The sequence below is a fragment of the Zosterops lateralis genome (assembly GCF_965231275.1).
Source record: "Zosterops lateralis genome assembly, chromosome: Z".
In the NCBI taxonomy this organism is placed as follows: domain Eukaryota; kingdom Metazoa; phylum Chordata; class Aves; order Passeriformes; family Zosteropidae; genus Zosterops; species Zosterops lateralis.
In genome coordinates, this window is record NC_139800.1 from 47,283,017 (window position 1) to 47,306,833 (window position 23,817).

Below are 23,817 nucleotides of genomic sequence, written 5' to 3' on the forward strand. Positions count from 1 at the left end.
CTCAGTGATGGTGCATGTTTACAGCCAAAGGAAAGGACAATGGTATGTGCTACTCAGCAAAAATATAATACAAAATCAGGGGTATACATACAGAAGACATCACCTTTTTTTGAACTTCATCTCACTCTTCCCTTTCTATTTCAACTGAGGCAGCAGTACAGACACTTTCAAGATAATCTCAGGCTGCATTAGAGCTACAACAGCTGCTGCAGGACTTGCTTAGGAAAAGTTCACACTTTTCTGTCTTGCAGCCCATCCCAGACAAGTGCAACTGTTTTTTGACTGCACAAGACAATCACCAGAACAGCACAAAACCCACTGCTTCATCACAGCGATTTTCAAATTATCCACTCCACAGAAAATGAATGGAGAACTGAAAGCAAGCCAAGTTCCTTCAGGCAAACCTAATTTCCTCCAGATTTACCTGCATTGCTCTTAAATTGTTAGTGTAACCTGCAGTAGCATCCGTTTTGCATGCCTACATCCTGCTTCATAAAACCAAGATGTATGTGCACTCTCCCACTTCAAGGCACCAACACATGGAACTGAACAATGCACAGCTTTGCTCAAGCCCAGATGAAGACTGAGTGTTTTCATCTTCTATCTGCACATTGATATTATTCAACGAATTTAGTCACAGTAGCACAACACAGTCCATCAGCAAGCAGAAACACACTGAAGGCTTCCTAGGTCTTTACCTGAATAGCGATAATAAAGATTAATGAACATATCAGCTCACAGACACACCAAAACCAGATGAGTCTCACCTGACCTCAGCCAGAAAGAACCCCTGCAGACAATTGCCTCTAATTTAGCATCCAGAATGGTAATGAACAGCTGTGTTTGCATAGATGTTTGAGCTCCTCTAAAAGAGCATTTTCAAACAGAGTTCCTCACAGCCAGAAATCAGAAAAAGAGAGAAGCTGTATGTTATTGCCAGCCTACATAAAATGCAACGAGCACAAAAATTGTGTTTCTCACCACTTTTGACTGAAGTTTTAAGTTCATTCTATGACAGTGCTGTGAAGCCGCATTAAACTGATGTTAGTAAACTGATGTACAGTCTGTGTGGCAAAAGTAGACACACAAATAACTGGGTGAATCTTCAACTCTCGTTTACTTTTAAGGATATGAAAGCACTCATCTAGTTTGCGCTCCCTAACTGAAAAAAGCACAGGAGAAACTGTAGCTACTACATTACAGCTGATGTCAGAAACAGACTTAATTTACTGAAGGTTTCACTCATATTTTGGCACTAGGGATTTCCAGAGTCTGGATGCAAAAATTTTATTCATTTACTAGCAAGCTAAGCTCAACAAAGATGACAAAATATCAGAGCTGAAAGGGTATTTTGGTCCCTCAACACCTATTCTGTTTACCTCATGCTTAACCAGCTTTTTTGAGCTCACTTAACTCTTCTGTAGAGTGCAGATAAAAAACTCAAAGTGATTTGAGTAAGTGAAACTATATTATGAAAGAATGATTGAGAAAATCCTTCTGAGAAAAAATTCTCACTAGTTTGGGGGGGGGGGGGGGGGGGGAAGACCCCCAAGCAGGACCTCTTGAGTTGAGCACAGCTAGCTGTGGAAAGGGTAGAAATTCCTTCTGACTTGACAGCATATGTAATGTCCATTAGTTTCCTTTAAAAAACAATGAATCCAGGTTAGGCTAGAAATATCTATTCCAAAGGCTGTCATTCTGACACTAGCTTGTTTATTAACACACTGGTCTTAAACATTTTCACATTTTCTTTAGCTAAAAGCCTCTTCGCGAGAGAATAAGAGGAAAGAGAAAATGAAAACAAAGCATAATTGAAGATACATACAAGTGTGACAAAGGATTTTCGTACCACTTTTTGTCCCAAAAAAAGGTCTCATTTTTTTCTTTTAGTATCACTATTACAGCTCCATATAACAAATCCCTGTAAAACTCATCAGCGATAGCCTCTATCTCCCATACATTGCTGATTCTTCATGTAACAAATTCTCCACATTCTGCTTTTGAGCAATGCTCTAAGAAGCAATAGAGCTGGCACCAGTTTGAGAAGATTGAGAGCTGAACTAGTAAGCTGGCAAGATGTATCTTCCATGTCCCCCTGCCGAATACAATTACACTCTTCCCAGTCAGACACAAAAATGAATTTACAGTGTTCCCTTCCTTTGCTGTGGCAGACCACAGTAGCATCAGTCACCTACACTTCCATTGTACCTCCACCTGGAAAGCACCCAGAATTCCTGCCAACAGAGTCCCGAAGTGCACATACCGGCCAAGTGCAGTCTGGAAGGCCATCTGTTCAGCCTCTGCTCCTTCCTCCCACAAAGTGATAGTGAACAACTGTCAAGAGTCATACTCCCTTGCTGCAACAGCATGCTTTCAGCACGGATTCTGCCCATCTAGGGTTACCTCCACAAAACTGGAATATTTGTGGATAAGCCCCTGCTCAAGCTACATTTCAGCAGACTGCTTCCTTGTGCCTCATAGTCAACCTGTCCAGTCTTCCCCGGGAGAAAGTTTAAAAGGATCAGTATTGGGAACATACTGTCATGGAAATCAACTGAGACTAAACAAACATGAGTTCCAGCAAACCAGTCTAGGATATGCTGACTCTCACAACCACTTCTCACTTTCACAAATCAGTTGTAGGATCATAAGATAAGCTAGGTTAAAGAAGATCTCAGCTAGTGGAAGTCATCTTGTCCAATGTCCTACTCAAAGCAGGCTTTACTTATGGAGTCAGACAAGGTTATTCACATTTTGGTTTCTCAGTCGCGTCTTGAAAATTTCCAAAGATTGAGACTACACAATCTCACTAGGCAACCTTCTCCACAGTTTGACTGTCCTCATACTGAGATTTTTTTTCCCCTGTATTCAATGAACTTCTTATTTCAGTTTGTGTTCACTGCCTCTAGGCCTTTCCAGGCATGGAAAGAACAGATGGAACACTGATTAAATCAGAATAAATCACAGTCTACAGAGGTCTGATTACAAGGGAAAATGCAAAACAGTTTCATTTTTTATTTATTTTATCAAATTTAGAGTTTATACAACTCACACCCATCTCTACAGGACAGGCAGAGGATCCCCTCACGGCCATTCACATTTAGGCATGTTCTATCTAAGAGAATCCTTTGCACCAAGATGAAGTACATCTTTCCTATCCTTCCACATGATAAGTAGAAGTGATATATATATCACTCAGATAAGTGAGACACCTTCAAAGTCAACATACCCAGTACTAGAGGATAGAGGTTGGGGGGAGGAGGGTAGAAGTGAGATGGGAAGGAGATTAAAAAGACTTGAACAGGTCAGTAGGACACAAAATGAGAAAACAGTAGCTCTTTCACCTTTGTAACCAAAAGAATATCAATTTTCTAATGAATACTAATTTTTTTCACTCTAGGGTCATAGTTCTCTTTTTGATATTTCTCAAAGAGACAGTTGCTGGAGTTCTAAAATTACAGATCCTCTTGAACCACACAGACCTCAGTGCTACTCAAACTGCTGCCTAGACACATCACTGTCTTGAAGGGACAAGCAATTCACCTCCTATATTAAAAGCATCATTGTGCTTAAGAAAAGCAGTCCAAAATCTTCCAACTTATCTGGGGATGAGAAGGATGGAGAAGAGGGAAGACCTGTAGTAACTGGCAGGTGAAAACAGACATAGAATCAAAGCAGCACAATAAGAAACACAAATAAAACTCCCTATGCCACAGGCGACGCTGCATGCAAATCACATGAAGGCACCAAGTTGCTTGCATTAGAAAAGCAGATAGTTTCTGTGAAATTAATAACCTTGATTAAAAATGGCTTGAATCTACTGGTTCTTATCCAACACAAGTCTTCCAGGCTGCCGGCAAGGGTTAAACAGCATTTTGAGCTCATTGGTTTCTTTTTCCCAAACATCCAAGTATCCATTCTTTCACTCTGCTTTTTATGCAAGTACATAGGTGAGATTCATCAGATAGTGAGCAAGTAAAGTGAATTAATGAAGTTACCATCCTTCAACATGCACCCTCAAGTAGTCTACTATAATTCTGATGTACTTTTCCAAAGTTCTGGACACCTTGTTTCCATTCTTTTGGGCACAAATTTTGTCTTAATGAGACCAAGAGTCAAGAAACTGTGAAAAATTCATTTTTTTATTCAGGCTTGTTATTTAATATTTAGTCCATTTCCAGACTATACCAAATCAAAAGAGCAAAATGATGGTGTTGAAACAGGAAAAAAACCCACAAACAAAATCAACATTAAATTAAACATGTAGTATTAAGCATTAGAGAGAACACCTTAAATCTTTCTTGGGGAGGAGACACCTTTAAACATAAAGAAATTGTATTAATTTTACACACAGCTGGTTTCCAGCCCAGTAACGCACCTAGTTATAGCAACCACAACAAACTGCAGTCTCTCATGACATGAGAAACTAGACTCTATCCTTTCTGGCTTTATCTTCTCACAATCCCTGATGGGGTATCAAGTGCTCATGAAGACAGGAAGAGAAGTATTGATAATCCTCACAACTGGACATGCTTCTAAACTGGCAGGGTTTCATGGCACGTGTGCGATCTATTGTTTTGCTCAGAGAATGTAAGTACTTGTACTGAACCAGGTCCAGCACTATTTCAAACACGTCTTAATTCACGCACATTAGACCTAACACCAAGGAAGAAGTTCTCTTCTGTAATTGCTCCTAGACAATTTCTTTCCTTTAAATCATTGCCCAATGTAATGTCTGTCCAAATTCCAAATAAAATAAGAAACAACTTGAAATAGATGCTGGAGCCCACGAGGTTTCTAATTAACATTACATCTAGCATACTTTAAAGAAGAAGCACAGCTGTTCAGAGCATATGCCCTCACTTCTCACGAGCTGCAGGGAATTTTACACTACAGGATAGCAGCAGGTGACAGAAACGCTAGCATTATGCTCCAAATGATGGGAATGCTCAGAACACATCAGATCCTTTGTCACTTCTAGGAAGAGCTCCCCAAGATTTCCAATGCCACTCTGTAGGAAACTCCCAACATATAAATAAAACCATCTTCTTACCAGCCACAAGCTTTCTTCTGTGTGCTGCTGATCTTCTGAGAATCCTACCCAGTGGCTCTCTACATTGCAAATGTTGAGATGAGAGCACATACAGATCAAATTTCAAGACCAAAGAGTTACCTTTCATTTTTCCACACTTTTAAATGAGAAAAAACCAACTTAAAACTTTTCTACGAGAATGACCAGCAGGTCTATTCACATCATCTGGAAACAGGATGATAATAGTGCTAATAAGGAATTCAAAATACCACACAAGGTGCACTGACAATGAATCGATTATCATTTGGGGCTGATTTCCAGTCATGGCTGGCCTATTGTCAGATTCTCAAACAGAATTAGAGCTGAAACACACAAATGTAGGAACAAGAGAAGGAGCTTAAAGTTTTTTGAAAACTATGCCAGCTGTTGAGCTTAGTGGACAAACACACTGCCTCTTCTGTGTTGGCTACAGCTGTCTCCCATGCTCAAGTACAGACAGACAGCAAATCTTACACAGAGCCACTATAGTGCTTAGAGATCTTGTTAGCTTGCTAGGCTCAAGTGATTTTCAATAGGCCAAAAATATTCTTCCTAAACTTCCCATGCTGTACGTGCTCATCTAGGCATCCTAATCAAAGCCTTTATCAAAGTAGCTATCGTTGCTCTCCTTGTATCATTTGCAGTTGTAAAGTCGGTGCCAACAAGCAAAATGCCAGAGGCCACATGGTAAAGAATTTTACAAGATCTGACTCACCACCAATGTGCTGTAGTGACTATTCATATGAAGCTACATGTCTGAACAAAAAAACAGCCTTTCTAGTTACAAGGGAAACTGACACCCAAGACCTTTTGAAGTAGGTGCAGGTTCATGGGAATGGTGTTTTCTCCATACTCCCAGCATTTCTGTGATAGCTTGCATGAAGACTGAGCTGCTTCTCCCAGCATGTCCATGGGAAGCTCCCAGTTAAGGCAGGTGCAGCACTTTTACTAGGCTGCCTGTCATGCATTAGAGATTTCATTGCGACGCAGCCATGGACTCTTACCTCAGTCCCTACAAAGAAGCACTGAAGTGCAGGAAGGCATGTACTCTTCTAGCACTGTCTGCACCTAGAGAGAGGCCTCAACTCTGTGCATCCTCAGGGAAAGAAGACCAAGCACAAAATCTGTAAGTATGAGATAGTTAGACTTGTTCACTGCTGTTCTACTGCATAGCCATGATAGAAAAAGGATAATAAATACATAGTAAAAGAAGAAAGAAACAGGATGCTAATGTTGTGAGCCGATGAACAAAGCTGTGATTTCTCTTTTGGAATTCTCTCTAACATCCCATTGTTTAATTTTAAAACAGTTCCTGTTGACGAAACGCTCACATTTATTAAAACTCCTTTAGATAAAACCCCTGCCCTTCCTCGTCACACACTTCCCTTAGGTTATGCTCACTTTTGCTAGTAGTGCAAATGTGTAACTACTCAAGTTGATGAACACAATGAACAACACAGGCAAGAAAATATGTATCTCTGTACCATGATCCTAATGCTCTAGAGCATCCCTAGGAATGGATTCCAGTTCTTCAGGTCCACTACACAGACTCTTCTGCCATATCACTCACCTAGCCCTCGAGCACGCGCACAAGCTCATCTATTCAGTTTGAAACTTGAATTCAGCTTTCTATTTATGGCCAGAAACCCTTTTGTGGCTTACTTAGATTTTCCAGTGCTCAGGGAGTAGTGGCAGCATGGTTCTGTGTCAATTTGGGACTGACCAAACACACACTGAGCACTTTCCCTGATCCCGTGGGTCAGCACATCCCATCTACAAGATCTATCACGCCCAGCCCCCAGGACAAATGTGTTGACTAGACTCTCGTGAGGAATGCATCAACAACAAACTGAATTCCGTTCTCCTGTAACACCTACTTTGGTTATCCAAAAAGAGCTATTTTATGCCCTGAGGAACCTCTGAAGTTACCCTGATCAGAATGGAGGCACAATGCATATTTTATCAATAGCGCTATGACAGCCTTCTTAGGTCTGCACAACACAGCATTTGCTCCATGAGGAATACAACATAGTATGTTACATCTCAGGGAAAGCAGCTGTTTGAGAAATGCTACCCATTTAAGTTTTCAGAATTCTGAGACATAAGAGGAGGCTTTTCTCCCTGCCTACCACATCCTTGAGGCAAATGCATGAACTAGATGCCAGAATCCCATAAAGAGGCTGACGGCACTGGCACTGTCCTAGGTGATACCCATAAAAGCAAAGGAAAAAAGTGATGTACATCAAGACTCTCAGGGCACAGACCTGAGGCATTCCTGGATCTCTAAGAAATCAAGGTACTAATGCACCCACCACATGCTTAACTCACCCTTCAAATCATAATCACTGGCCTAACTCAAGGGCTTAGCATTCCATATCTCTCTTTCCCTGATCAGAACAGAAGATACAATTCCTGATCTAGAAAAAACAGAAGTGATTTTGCCAACACACATTTCTCAATGTAAGCATCATAGCCTGATAATGCTTTCTACTTTCTCTCACCAAATAGCCCCATCCCTTACTCAGCATCTTTCATTATGTGGTTCCAAATTATTTTGAGACTTAAAATGACCTTAATTTCACTGTTGTTTAAGTAAGCTGAATCTTATATTATAGCATGTATCATGCTAGGTGCTTCATACTCAAGAGACCATAAGCTATTCTGATCAGGGTAACTTTAGAGGTTACTCAAGGCATAAAACATCTCCTTTTGAAAACAAGATGCTCTCTTGAAATCCAAGCATCAAATAGGACAACAGATGCAGTTCATTAACTCATTCCTGTAGCCAGTATTCCCTATCTTACCTTAAAATGACACAGTTCTTTGTGCAATAGCTTGCCTACCAGCAGATATCCATCTAAATGATGATCCCAAATTGGATCCTTCTCCAAAGGCAAGTTTTAGATGCACTCTACAGAGACCAGGCTGTGGTATAGACAGCCTTGATCTGGAATTTGATTGCAAATGTTTCCTGCAATCTGAGTAGTGGTGTTAATTCCTTCTGAAAGGCAGAGATGCCTGGAAGAGCTATGTCAATATGTACAGATGTCAGGAGAAAGAGGAAAGGCATGCCTGTAAGGCTATAGCTAGAATAGGGCCTTATGACTTTCATGAGATTACAAAGGCAAAAAAATGCACACATTTTCCCTAACCATAGCCATAGTCATATCCATGAACTGAGGAAAATTTTTCTCCTCTCGGGTAAGAGATTACCATAGAAAACAAACAGACCCCTCTCCAAGATTTGACATTCAGTACAGGCTGATGGGAGTACATACTCAAGTAGAACTTAACTTCTCTTCCCCTAGCATTCCCTGAGGGGAGTGGATGACAGAGAAGCCTGGATGTTAGGATCACCAGCACTCTGACCTGACAGTGTCTCAGCTACTCACTTCTATTCAAATGCAGCATCTCTGGCCACTGCTTCTCTGCAGAGCTCTCTCTCAAGTACAAAGAACATCTTACACCTGATCCAAGCAGTGATGCTTGGTTACAGTGTAGGTAAAGCAGCACAGGCTTGCTTCTGTGACAGGCCACATGTCACTGCAGCAGCTACTGACTGACACCAGGGGAGAAGTAAGGTCCACCTACTACTCAGGATCCTTCTAAATCAGTATTGTAGCTATCTCTATTGCTGCCATGCATGCTCGATAGTGGATGCAGCAGCCAGTCCAGAATCTCACTCCATGCATAGTCCAAGATACTTCACATCATACACCACAGAGAACTTCTTTTGTACTCTTATATATCTAGTTTCTCTGGGACATCAAATCGCCAAACATGTTGCGGGCAAGACAAAGATTCAGCAGCTGTAGCTGTGGCTTTGGGTGCACAGCCAGCCAAGCTCAGACTCCCACCACACAGCACTTCAGGAACTGGATTGCCAGGGAGTCTCTCTGAACTTTCGGCACCAATTTCCTGAAGACAGGACAGACACGAATATCAATACCACAGCAGATGTGTTTGGCTGACAAGAGATGATAGCTTCTTATCAACATGCATTCACTATCAACACACTCTACCTTAGCCTCAGGTCAAATCTTTCTTTGAGAAGTCTTTCCAAACCTTGTCATAAAGGTTGCTCTTTTTTCCAGTCATCACAACCACAAATCTGGGGAGACAGTATTTTTGGGGGGCAATATTAGCAGAAGAAATTTCAAGCCTGACTGAACTAAATTGTAACCACAGATAGCATGGGAAGAGACAGACCATTCAATAATTAATTGAAATAAATCAACTCAAGGACTGCATTTTCTTTTAAATTAAACATCAGCTCAGAACAAACTGCCCAACAACTGCAAGACCACAGAACTTTTAAGAAGAAAGGATAAGCTCTGAATAAAAATATTAGTTACTTCAGACATCATGAATTTCTATTTAGATGTAAGCTTACTTTCTCATATTGAAATCATAGGCTCTCATTTCATATGGACACCTGCTTTTGCCTAATCCTCTGCTAACTAAAGGAGCACGTAGCACACACAAAAGTTTTAGGGAGGGCCATATTTCACTGGGTTCCCTGAGTTCAAGAGTTAGGGTACACCAGTAAACATGGAATAACTGATAAAAAGCTGGTTTATTTTCTGTCTCTCCTTTAGCGCATTCCACTGGGTTATGTAAATTCCCTCTCTCTAGGATTAAGCCATGTTAAATGCAATCAGAAGGATTTAATCAGATTAGTCAGGCTAAACAGATAGCCATCTAATGTTCTTCTATTCATCAGACAACAAAACTAACAAACATAACGAAGTAGTAAATATTTTGAGGAAAGCCAAACTTCAGAAACAGCAGATACAGAATAGAACTCACCCAGTAAATATAAACAGAATCTTTAAAAACTTTCCAACAAAATGCCTTTGGATTTTCATTTATCAAATAAAGGGCAAAGGTGACACCTGAGCAATAAAAAATTTCCACATATAAAACTACATGCTTGAATACAGTCAATATAACTTAATGCCATGGAGGTTAATGGGGAGACCTTCTTTATCCACATTAGGACAAGATTACTGGAAACTAAACACCCAAATCTCAAAATATTAAACATGTTCACAGGTGTATCAGTCATCTTCTACTAGCTCAGTCACATGAATATTCAGAACACTTGCTCTATCAATACAATCAATTAAACCCTATTTTCAAAAGTGCCTTTAGCATCTTTGAGAGCTCCTCATGTTTTCTTCATAACAACATGGAGCAGATATAACAGCTTATCATCTGCACCAAGCACCAATTAGCAAAAGGACGTTCTTGTAATTGCAATGGCTCACAAACCTACTGTCCTTTACTGCAGCTAAGCCCTCCAGTATTGTCCACTGAATATCTAATTTGTTATGGCTAATCTGGAAAAGAAGATAGAACAAACTCCAGTCCTAAATGCAGGAAGAAACAAGCCAGTGCACTGTAAACTTAATAGTTTGAATTACAAATTGAGCTCATCACTGCTGTATAAAGAACAAGAAATTATTTTGACTAACTTGATTTTCTGAGAAATCCCTCAACTTATAATGAATAGATTTACACTTATGAGAAATAACAGCTCCCAGCCCTTCTATAAGGTACTGAAAACTTCCAGAGAACTGTTTCCACGTCACTTCCTTTGTCTCTCTTCAGAAATGCTTTAAGAAAAGAAAAATAGGAACACTTGCATGAAAAAAGGATCTTTGCATCCAACAGCCTCATCTTCCCCCACTGATTAATCTTTCCTGAGCGCCCAAAACAGGAGCTGCCAATAGAAAAGGAAAGCATACAATCAAATCAACTTAACCAGGTACGAGAGTGACTTTTACCGCAAAACGAGAAAAAAAAGACCTGCTGTACAAATCCAAGAAATGTGGATTTGATCTGCACAAAGATATGTGTTCACTGGTCAAATCATCACAAATTAAAAGCATATGGCCCCATACCTCAGAACATTTAACAGACTGCACAGCCAACAAGTAGGATATTGATCCTGATAAAGAAAATACATAGAAAATAGAGATGCATAATGCCAGGACAGGGGGTTCAAATAGTCCAAAGGCGTACAACAACATCACCACTAACCACTTCCCTACATGACAGAAAAGGAAGGACGCTACCAAGAATAGCAATTAAAGGGTCACAGGCATCCTATAGTGTCTCATTTTGACTACTGGTAAAACAAAACATCAGAGAAGCAAGGAAGGGAAGAAGGAAGCTACAGAAAGATGTAGCTCTGCAGCCCTCCTCTAACACCAAGAAGTCTGAATCTGATTGAGGAAAAAAGTCCATAAGCAAGCTGATGAACTATTTTGAAGCAGAATAACACGTCATGCTTTAGCCATCTCAACCACATACAGAGATGACAGCCTTCATGTTGCCAAGAGGAGCAATACACACTCCAACTCCCATTGCTCTTATTTTTTCATCTTATCACACGACAGTACAAAACTTCTATATTTAAAAGCAAGGTACAGAGCAGTATTTTTAGGTACAAAGGCACATGTAGGAATACGCAATTGTTTCCATGGCATTTGCTGCTGCCAACCTAGGCATCTTCAAAAACATGGTTTTCCAAGCCAAAGGACATTTCTGTTTCCTAGCAGCTATAATATATATGTGAACTGCCATGCAATTGGTGCTCACAGGTGCAACTATCTTTTCTTACCAGCCATTATTCTCTGGGCTTCATATGGTTCCATGTAGCCAGTGTTCTCTCCTTTTCCCATTCTGTTCAACTCACTTTTGGCATCAAAAGGGTCTGAGTAGTCATCAGCTATCAATACCTGAAAGACAGGAAGGTAAACGTTACTGAAGTCTTCAGTCAGACGTGCAAAGCAGAAGGCAATGACATCCCATCAGCAAATAAAAACAGCTTCACATGGCTGCATCCTACGCTGCCTTCAAAGTACAGTCTTGGTCCAGAGGATAAATACACAATTGCTATAGAACAGTTACTAAATGGTACTGAAGTAGAAGTGTGCTCCTATTCGTATCAGAAACCTCAAAGAGGCAGACTCCATGGCAAAAAGATTTCTGACTAGCCCAAGCAATGGAATAATTGGAATGGACAAATCAGACAGAGCCAATAAGTCAGCAAATTCAATCCAGTGCAAATCTTATCAGAGATGTCTGCTAATATTCAGGGGGAAAAAAGCACTCTTTATCTTGCACATACTTCATCTCCTCTGCTTTTAAGGTTTATGAACCTCAACTGAAAATATTGCTAGAAACTTAAAATAAATATTCTAAGGCTACTCTTTTCACTGAATTAATAAGAAGCCTTTTAATTTTAGGTCTCACCTGAAAAAAACAAGACACAAAGCAAATTTCTTAGCTAAATTTAAATCCTCAAACCCATCTGTGCCATTCTTTCTCTCAAAGGAGCATTATTTTCACTTATATTTTGTGAACTGAGACAAAAGACAGCAAAAAGAAATTATGTTTTCTTCCTCCACTAGGAGACTAAAAAAATCCGAAAGTTAGAATATCTCACAACTGACCTTACATTACTATGTCTTCCTGACCACTGCAAAATCATTGTATGCTGTGTAGGTCCCACATACAGTTTTTTTTCATCAGGCATTAAAGCCACAGGAATCATTCCTCCCTACAACTGAAGTGGTACAGCTCATCTTTGTTTCTGGGATGTCACAAGGGGACTGGGGCAAAGGCGGAAATCCTCATATGAGAATTATTGCAGAGGACAGAGATGTAATCTACAGCAGGCAAAAGAGTCTGAAGCAAACAAAGCACGCAGAGGCAGGCTTCAACATCAGAATCCTACAAAATTCTAAGATTATTCAGGTGGTTAAGAACCACAAGAGATCATCCTGTCCAACTCATCACTCAAAGCAGGGCAAACCTAAAGGATTCTGTCCTGAAGGCTTACTTTATTTACAAAGGACTTTTCAACTTAATTACTTTGTTTTAAGACCACCACTAGTAAGACTTACAGCACAGTGCTATTCCAACAGTTTCAATCTTTTCAACAAAGAACCAGGAGTACACTGCCAGCTAAGAGACTGAAACTGCATCTGCTTCTGTCTCCTGCTTCCAGCACATCTCACCAGACAGAGAAGAAAAACAGGACGCACAAGTATTCACACAAGATCAAACACCTGCACAAGTGCCATGGAATAAATGAACACTCTATTAGGAAAGTCAGAGATCTCCTTTCAGATTAGGAAACAAAACATCTAACACACTTCAGAGCCATTACTCAAGCCCTGTAACACTGGCACATTGCAATTTTATACTGCTCATTTTGCTTATTTTACTATCAAGACTGACATTTTAATTATGTTTTTTGTGTATGTTTTCCTCCAATCAGAATTTAAAGTGACTAGAAGCTTTTTTTTTTGACCAGAAACCACCAGACTGACATGGATCATAGAGAGAGGGAAATATAATTCCTTCTTTCACTTAGTGTCCAAAATTACTCCCTCATTATTTCAAAAAGCAGTTAACACAAAGGGAAAAAGTCCCCTCCCCTCCGTCTGGCAACATATGCCCAAGCAGCAAATCAAGTGACAGCAGCTGCACACACTTGAACAAAGACGACAATGTGTATCAGGCAGCAGTAATTCCCCCCAGTTACAAGGGCAGTTTTATTTCCAAAAGTGATGTAGTTGAAATGCCATCCATGTTGTCTTCTCCTCTGACCCTGTCAAGAGCTGCTAGGTGGTAGCACGTGCTCTGTGCTGCTCTCCTTTGCAAATGTTGACACATAACACTCGCCAATCCTTTGCACGACTGCACTAGAACACGAAACAGAAAGCAGACTTAGCACAGCTCTTTGACATTTCTTCTTCTCCATTTGCCCAAAGTATACTAGGAGGAAAATTAAACATAAAATACATTGTCAAACAAGACCGCCACCCAAAAAAGCCACACAAAAGACTCCAACCTAAACAACACTCCCACAGCAAATCCCAAACCCACTTTTCAGTCAGGCAGAAGAAGCAGCCTGCTTCACCTTTCCTGGAACTGCATATCTTATTGCAAGTGGATTTACAATGCTGAGCTGTCGAAGGACTCCCCAGCTGACTCTTACTGTTTCCATATATACTAAAATTCAGTAATTCTCAGCAGCTGGCCAGTGCCAGAATTTGATTTCTTCTGTATTTGCTAACAGCTATAAATTCTCCACTTCTAGGAAGTCTCAAGTATTTCTACTTCTTTTTTTTAAAAAAAAAAAAAAAAAAAAAAAAAAAAAACAACAAACAAACAAACAAAAAAAACAACCCAGTGCTTGAAAACCTTGAACAGGTGATTGTTGGTTCTATTATAATACACTTACTGTAAATGTCTGAACTCCTTTTGACAATCCCATTTCAGAGGATTATTCTTCCTGTTTTCAGAGATCTCAACCAGAAAAAGAGTTCCTCCTCTGCAAGTCCTTTTGCCATCTCCACATAAGCTACTTTTACCTTAATGAGCTCACCTTCCAAGCCTCTATGCTTGGTTAGACAAAGTATAGACAAAAACTTTTGATGAAATAGGAGGTTCTGAGTACATGAATTTTCTAGTCATGTACACAATAAACAAAACACTTGCTTCATGATAGATGGCATTAATACACTGTCCTCATACCCCTTCCATGCTCAGAAAGAAAAAGTTTGCCAATGTCACACACAAGTTCTCCTAAAAAATATCACAGGTACATGCCTTGCATGTGCAGTGGGGCTTCTGCAGATCCTGATCTTGATCACCTCCATGCCACATGGGAAAGACCCACTGAGAGAACACCATGTTGTCACCTCTTCCCTATGGCAGGCAGGAGTTGGTCTTTCTGTGTGATAACCAACATGCCCCTGTGTTCACCAGTGCTCATCATCTTTCCAGAAGGAGGTATTTGCTGTGCATTTTGTTTGCTTATATTGCTCCCAACGACCTTTCAACCACTGCCCAGCAAACCGGTCTCAGTCAGGCATACGTTTTCTACAGTCCAGAGGCCAAGGCCAGCGCAGGAGATCCCAGGTGAGGGCCTGCATGCAAAGCCCCTTCCACAGCTTTGATTTAGTGCTCTTTCAAGGCAAATGGCTGAACTTGTTCAACTGGTCTCCAAACTGATCTTTCATGTTACTGACTGACAAACACTGGACAGGAGTAGAAGATAATGGACAGCATCCATTATCTATCAATGCATGCCTCCTAGAAGTCTCAGCTAGTCAGATTATCCAGGATCCAATGCTGTACTTGCCACATCTACCCCTGGGCACAATCAGAGGAATGGCAACATGGTGAAATCTTGTAAGCACAGCTAAAGACAGCATTCATACACAGAGGCTGACCTTTGGTGCACATTTAATTTGGCTCCCTGCTCTGCCAAATCCAGCCACCTTGCTCACAGGTCCTATCTGTCAAAATGGAAACACAGCTATGAGGAATCCCTCAGATTCCAAATTAATGTCTAAATCACTTGCATTTGTCAGGGTTATTGTCAAAGACCTGTGGCTTATCTCTCGATAGAATGCAAGATCTACATTCTGACTGTGGAACAGTGAGCTCCTACAATTACTGATTTCTGCTCTTTTCAAGCCTGTTCTATGGCATCTCATACACATATGATAGTATTTTCTCTTTTTGTACATGTAGTAGTAGTAGTACTTTGAGACATCAGTAACATCAACCAAAAGAAACTTTTAACACATAAATAGAAGTGCAGTTATCAAAAGAAGCCAGTAACGATTTAGAGAATGCGCGCAGTGGCTCTTCCTAGCAGGTTACTAGTTAAAAGTCAGAACACAGAGAAAAAGAGTACAGCTCAGTTACCAGACAACTTGACAATTTAAAAACCATTGCTCTAGCTAAAAAGTTAATCAGCAGATACAAGATAAAAAATGCAATAATCACTCCATCCCCTAGAAAATTAAATACAAGCTGAGATTGTGGTTGGTTTATCCCTCTAATATATATTAACTAAGTTGCAAGCTTTACTGTTGATGAATAGTCTTTGTTATTCTACAGTCTTAAAAAACGTCTGACAAATATTATCATATTAAATACATGTTTAAATGGGTATTTGCATATACAAAAGTATGATTTGCATATGAAGCCACAGGAAGAAATCAAAGAACACGCCTAACTGCATAATTTCACAGGTATCTCTATCTGACTAAACCCAACATTTTAAGGGAATGAAAAAGAAGGAAACAAATGAGAACTCACCACACTGAAAAAATAGACATAATCCCTTTTTTGAATTGAAAGGAAACACAGAAGATCAGCTGTCTTTAAAACACCAACATCAGCGCAGAACTGTTAACTATTTCACTAATTTAGTGGCTATTGTGATTAAGGACACTATTGTAGAAGAACACAAGAGGAATCATAATAAACAACACGTAGCAAAAATCTAAAAGACTTCTCCTGCTCACCAGGCCCTTGGGGAATTTACTAGGGGAGACTTATCTTAAATATTTATTTTTAATAAATAATATATATTATTATTATATCAATATTTAGATAATAGAATGTTTTAGGTTGGAAGGCACCGTCAAGATCCTCTAGTTCCAACCTCCTTGCCATGGGTAGGTATATACTTAAATAACTATATAAAGGCAGACCATACAGTCCTCTTTCAACTTTTGTGAGTTGCAATTAAGCCCACCAGTATCACAGATGAGAGCATGCGTCTGTCAGCAAAGATACCGAAGTCAAGGGCACTTAAAAACTGCAAATATGTCTCTTAGAACATCACAGTTAACACATTTAACACAATGTAATGAAAAAGCTTCATCCTCTCTGAGAATTTGTTTTTACAGAAGAACAGTCCCTAGCTACAGCAGAAGTCACTCTATATCATCACAGAAAGGCCTGGTTCAGAAAGGACTTTAAAGATCATCTCATTCCAACCCTTGTGCTATGGACAGGGACACCTTTAGATAGACCAGGTTGCTCAGAGCCCCATCCAGCCTGGCCTTGTACACTTCCAGGGATGAGGCATAACTTCTCTGGACAACCTTCACAGTAAAGAGCATCTTATAACGTAACTTAAATCTACTCTCATTTCAAAGCCATTCTCCCTTGCTCTGTCACTACATGCCCTTGTAAAAAGTCCCTCCCCAGATTTCTCATTGGCTCCCTTGAGGTGACCCCAAAGCCTTCTCTTCTCCAGGCTGAACAATCCCAGTTCTCTCAGCCTTTCCTCATGTGAGAAGTGCTCTATACATCTAACCATCATGGTAGCCAACAATAATTAACAATATTACATGGAAGGAGTGGTGTTGTTATTTTGTTTGGTTGCTGTTGTGTTGTATTGGTTGGGGGTTTTTGTGGGGTATATTAGGGGGCTTTTACAACACTATTTTTACAATATGGTATTTTTGATGCCAAATTTCTCTCTTTGACCCCAAGCAACCTCCAGGTCTCACTACCCAAACACGCCCTTAGCAGGTATTTCCTAAAAAGCTATATTTTCATGTAATATTCAGGCAACTACACATCAGAAACATCTCTGACATTGAAGCCTGGACAAAGCCCAGCCTGCATACAGCAAGTCTGTGAAACTTCGTCTTGATTTGTTTTCCATATTAATAAAGACTTCCACCTGGGTTTTTTTCTTCAAGCACCGATTTCTGGAACATGTTGGATAATCCTCCCTGTAGCCTAAGTTCCACTCTTTATTAAAAAAAAATTCACAGTCTTGGAAAACTTGCTAACAGAGTGATCTGTAAATAGTCAAATTCCTGAATGCATCAGAAAAATAAATCAAGGACATTTACTATCTTACTAACAAGTGAGAAATTTAGGGTATGATTCTAGAGGACTACCCTACAGATAAAGTGTGTTTAGAGATTTTCCTCCTAGCCCTAAATTTGAGTATTGGAAAGACCAGCACTAACTCTGCTCCTGGAAGGAATCACAGACTTTATTCATTGCAGTGACTTCCAGAGATTGACAGATCTCATCTAAAAGGTAATTGAAACACAAATTGGGAAATGTAGTGCCTAAATTTCTCAGAGAGTTGTGAACTGATAGTGAGGTGTTGGAGGGGAAAAAAGCACCAGTATTTAATAACAGGATTTCAAGAGCTACTCCCCACACACATAAGGTTTAGTGCTCAGTGAAGGTGAATCGCTCTTCAGTTTTAACAAGTCCACACACTCACAGGGACGGAACTGAACTGCTAAAAAGCTGTTACAAATAACAGTTCTGCCTCCTTGCCCCTCCATTTCTATCCTCTATTCCCAGGTAGTAATTGAAGTCCCCTGCTATCTCATATGTGTCACTGCTTCACACAAGGCAATGCAGACTCTTCACACAGCAGGCAACACGGGCAACTTCCAACTTTGAGCTCAAAGCTCAAAACTGCAGTTGTACACACTTTCCCCTCAGAAAGGAACAGGTGCTTCATTGACCCATCCACTCAAGCATTTTAAATTTGAAAATATACCTTCAAGGATTTTTCAGTAGATCTAAGTCATTGAAGGAAGGACAGGCAGAATAATTAACAGAATAATCAGAAAACAAAAGTGTTTTGTTTTTTTTAAAAAAAAGGAAGTTTAAAAGAATTGTAGTCCATGTAATGTCATTAGCAGAATATATTTTGTAAAACAGTTTTCCACACTTGCTGGACAATGCACAACTACTCCAAAACCACACCTTATGTCCATTTCCTTGTAAACAGACTGTTTAAAAGTAACATTTACAAAAACAATGACCTATCCAGGAAGATCTGCACCACAGTTCTTCCCTATCTGTTGTTAGAATCCACCATTATGCTGTTTTGACTGCTCAGTCTCATATAATTTCCTCCACTTCCAAACAGTGCCTAGCATACCATTAGTTAAGGATACAACCACACTGACACAGGGCAAAGGAGTGAAAAGTCAAACCATATTCTGTGCCACTTGGCAGCGGTCAGCACAAGCAAGGACATATACAAAGACATTTAGAGACACAAACATCTCTTCTATCCCATTGTTGGTGAGTCTGCGGAGCAAAGGATCTTGTAAAAACAGCCAACTCTATCTCAGGCACATGGTGTGACTCTTGGAGATGGTGCTGTACAGGGCCAGGAGTTGGGCTCAGTGATCCTTGTGGGTCCCTTCCAGCTCAGCATTTTCTGTTGTTCTGTGAATTAAACCACTCCTCTGCACAAAGCAGGTGTAATACCAAAGGTAGACCAAGTTGTCCAGGATCTTGCTCAACAGTTTTGAAAGTTTCCAGAGACAGAATGTCCACAACCTCTTTCTCAGCAATACACACGTTTATGTATACCAAATAACAACACTAACTACATTCTATATATTTATCATATTTTGTCTATGTATGTTTGTACACACATATAATGTAGATTTCAGAACGTTACAAATAATTTCAACATATGTAACAAGAAAACCTAAATTCACTTAAATGAACTTGTAGACTATTGTAGCAACAATTTGAGATCAGACAGCAGAAATGTACACCAGAGAGATTTAAGATAAAATACACAGCAAGCAATTGGTAACAAAACTAACCAGAAGCAAGAAGATCGCAATGTTGCTGTTTGTCCAGACTGCCATGTGAGGGATAGGGGGTTTGGATTATAAGTGCATAACTGCCTAGGGATTTATTTGTTCAGAGTCCGTGTCTTGAGCCACTACCTGATACCATAACTGACCTATGCCAACAAACCTAGCTAATGAAGAAGAGATTAATGTGAAAAATTTCTTTAACACCTGCAGAAATGGATCTTGCAACCTTCACAACAGAACTGTTGGATTGTTCTGTCTCCACTGAAGAGAGATAGTGCAAAATGCTGCTGATTATGAAATAAATGTCTTTTAAATGACAAAATGCTACGAATCTAGCTTTTAAGTCTTAAGAGCTTCTTGTGATGAAGTATGACAAAGCTTGTTTTTGGGAAGTATCCCAGGTTCTTCAGCTGCAAAACCTGGCAGAGAAATGGTTAGGTTCGAATACGTAATAGGTGAAAACGTATTTGAAGTATCCTTTCACACAGACACATCCCACCCAGTTATTACTTCATAGATCTACACACACCACAACGCCAGATAGAAGATGATCACTCAGGAAGACTTCAGTTTATTTCTTTTGATCTACATTCATAAGTGGTTTGCCTATTTAGTCGGTCTTAAACCAAGTCTCGCGTTTATTCTTACACAAATAGAGGAGATGCCAGATTGATCCAGAATACAACCACATGTTGTTTCAACTTGCCCACACTCCCTAGCTTCTCTGTGGAAAGCAAGTAAGTTAAACTCTCACAGGCCAGCACTAAAGATGGAAGCCAGTAATTTCTTTATCCACCATACTGGAGGACCTGAACTGCTTCAGCCATGAATTCTAATACATCATGCTCTCCCTTGTCTGAAGGTAAACATCACAGTAAAGTCCCCAAACCCACCTAAGTATTACCAAAAAAAAAAAAAAAAAAAAAAAAAAAAAAAAAAAAAAAAATCTACCCAACAATCTGAATTGAAAGACACCTGGAAATACTGACTCTCACTGAGCATCTGTTGTAGAGGTCAGCCAGCTCACTACTAAAAGGTGCAAGGCAATTTGGCTTTGTCTGCTTCAGCTTTATTTGGTATTTCTACCACTACACATCAAAACCTCCTGAATCCCAGATACATTACATCTCTGTGGTTACTCAACCAGCCTTTGTCTAAAGTCTTGCAAAATATAATCATGTCTGCCACTGCTTTAAAACTCCATCCCCTTTATTCCCTGAATCAGCTAGTTTACAATTTTTCTTTTTCTCTGGGAATTTCAGCTGACCAATCTGCCACTATCCATACTTTGCCACATGCCCTTTGTAAGTGACCATACCAAATACACATCTTCCCAAATCTCTTTCCCATTCCAGTAACTCTTTCAAGTATGACACACAATTGAGTTTTTCAGCCAACTCTTTACTGATAACAAAACATAGAAGATATAAAATTGCTTGAAGCCCCTACTTATTACTTCTCCACCAACACATAAAGGACAACAGCACCCTATCTTTGTAAATAAAATCAGAAAATAAAACACCAAAACACTGAAACGATGATGCTGGAATGAAATACAAACATTTAACAGGGATTACTGGATCATTACACACTAACACACTTCCATGAAGACAGAACTATACGGCACTTAGTTTTGGGGTTTTTTTCACTCCTAAAGTGTTTACTAGCTTATGCTATGTTACACACAGATTTTTTTAAAATGTTTTTAGCATGTTTGTGAATTCTTCTGAACAGCAGACCTCTAGCTTTGGGGGGTTTTATTCCATCTTTACTGCCTTCCTTATTATACCTTTCTTAGAGACTATTTTCACTTGCTTTGTTCGCTACTGAACTGCAGACACTCGCTTAACTAAATTACTTATTCTTCTTACTTAGTAAACCACAGGTGTAGGGAAGTAGTTCCCTGCCAGCCCACTCTGACCCCTGTTCTGCTGTCAAACTCTACAGGGCTGTGAAATAAGAGAGATTTCACATCCATTGCTGGAATGAAATAACGCAGTTGAACAAAAGGCAAGCTATGTTGCTTATCACATACGAACACTGTTACAGGCAGGCACAGTTGGCTTTTTGAGGCACAGGGATAGTTTATATATTCAGATTTTCTGCTTGTCACATATAGTTCTCCCTCTCAATAACAGGAAAAAAGCCCGAATATGACTGAGAATTTTTGTCTACAGGTTTCAGAACCTGCAACAAGGGCTTCAGAGCAGCATACAGATTTATCACCATTACAAAGCAGCAGGTTACCTAGCAACAAATATGTATTTTCTGATTTGAAAACTGCTTCAGTAGCCTCTAAATTTGAATAGTGGTTTTAAAAAGAGAAAAAGAAAGATACATTTTGCCCTGAGCAGTTGTTTTTGCTGAGAGGTGTTTTCTAAAAGAAGATACTTGCTACCAATGTAGGAAACTTAAAGAAGACTGAATAGACTGTAACATACACTGTAAAACATAATGAAATACCAACTTTTAATCAACCACTTCCACAAAAGAAGTTGCTTCCTGTCAGGAACACCTACTAAGAGAATAGAATAAATCCTAGACTTTTCACCCTATATCACCACTGTCACAAGCGGATTTCTTTGGAATTCCACCTGGACATATATAATTTATCAAGTTGTCATGGAAGTGTTGCCATGCAATCATGTTACATATTTAAACATGTACACACAGACCATTTCGACTAGTAGCATTCAGCACATACTTGAAATTCCTGTGATGTGACTATTATCCTGGAGCTGAAAATGCCAATTAACAAAATAGAGAAACATTTATTTCCAATACATGAGAAAAACTGAATTATAGTCGTAAGACCGACACAGGTGGAAGGATGTGCTATACTATTCCCTCTGTAACTTGAGTTCCCAAGTCCAGCACTTGTGCCTAGAATCTTCTGTTAAAGTTTAGAGAGAATGACCAGTAAAAGACAGGGTAACATTCGCAACTGGGCAAGCATCTATGGAGTTTGCCTCCAGCACACCAGTTGGAAACATAGTATCATGGAAGATGCCATGCCATTGTACCACAGGACTTTGAACCCCCTCACCTTTGACACTGAACTAGGAGAGAAAAGTTTATAAATAAACAGATTACAAACTGTCTGCGTAAAAACAGTTTATTTTTTATATATGACTGGCCCATGCCACGCGCAGTGGGGTTGAAGCCCTGTTGTGCAGGGGCATACGAAGAGCCTTGGTAGCCATCCTGAGGCTGGCAGTGAACTGCGCCTCAAAGCAGGGCTAGGCACACCTGTGAACCCGCCCCTTCAGGAGAAAGGTGAGCTTAAAAGCCAAAAGGACAGGGTACCATCGCTTCACGTGCTACTCCTGCACACGCCCTGCCTGCCCGGCGATATTAAAAAGGGCCGGGCCACCCAATGAAGGATGGCTGAGAACAGCGGCAACTCCAGGCGCACCGCAGCCGGTCCCCTCGCCAAAGTCCCTCCGGGGGCTGACGGAGCCCCAGCCCTAGCACCTAACCTACAAGGGCGGGAACAGCAGCACAACACTTACTTTATCTTTCACGGCAGAGGGGGCAGCAACCGTCGGGTACTTGGAGCCCTTGCTGAGCTTCTTGCCCGCGCCCCCGCCGCCGCCGCTCTCCACCTTGATCAGGCGGTGCTTGGGGGAGATGTACTTCACGTCGGGCGGCGTGGCCGGGCGGCGCTCGCTGTGGCTGCGGAAGAGGTGCGGGGAGCCGGCGGCGGGAGGCGTGGCGCAGCACGACGAGGAGGAGGAGGAGGAAGCCCTGAGGGCCGCCTCGCCCAGGTCCTCGGGCGCCGAGTAGTCCGGGCGGCACATGGCTCGCAGCTTGCGCAGGGACGAGCCGGGCCCGCTGTAGGGGTCCTCGAAGTCGCGGTCCTTCTGAGCGCGGTAGGCGCGGAGCAGGTCGCTGGTGTCGTCGTGCAGGCGGCGGCGCGAGAAGCCGGGCGAGGTGTGGTGGTGGAGGTGGAGGTGCGGCGGCCCCTCGGGGCGGGGAGCGCCGCCGGCACCGTTGCGCTTCTCCCGGTAGTCGGGCCGCGGGGGCTGCGGAGGGCTCTTGGTCTTGCTATTGCCCAGGCTGAAGTACTTGTTCAGCCATTTGGCCATGGTCTCTCCCGGCCGCGGCCTCAGGCGCCCCGCGCCCCAGCCCCGCTGGCCGCCCGCATGGAGCAGCGGGTCGGCGGGCCGGGCCGGGCCGGGCCCCGCTCCGAGCGACCGCCGCTCTCCCGCTGCCGGCGGCGGGAAGGGCCGCGCCGAGCCCCGCGCCTTCCCGGCGGGAGGAGGCCGCTCCCGGCCCCGCACAGACGCTCGCCGGAGCTCCGCGCCCGCCCCCGCGGCC

General features: G+C 41.2%; 1 protein-coding gene across 1 annotated transcript in view; it reads right to left on the reverse strand.

Moving 5' to 3' along the window:
* SHB (SH2 domain containing adaptor protein B) overlaps positions 1-23,617 on the reverse strand; it is a 55,974-nt gene extending 32,357 nt beyond the window's left edge. The window contains exons 1-2 of the mRNA XM_083883685.1: positions 23,010-23,617; positions 11,700-11,817 (exon numbers count right to left, since the gene is read on the reverse strand). Of these exons, the coding sequence (XP_083739811.1) occupies positions 11,700-11,817; positions 23,010-23,585 (694 nt within the window). The 5' untranslated portion in view covers positions 23,586-23,617. The remainder of the gene's footprint in view (positions 1-11,699; positions 11,818-23,009) is intronic.
* Positions 23,618-23,817: the final 200 nt, after the last annotated feature.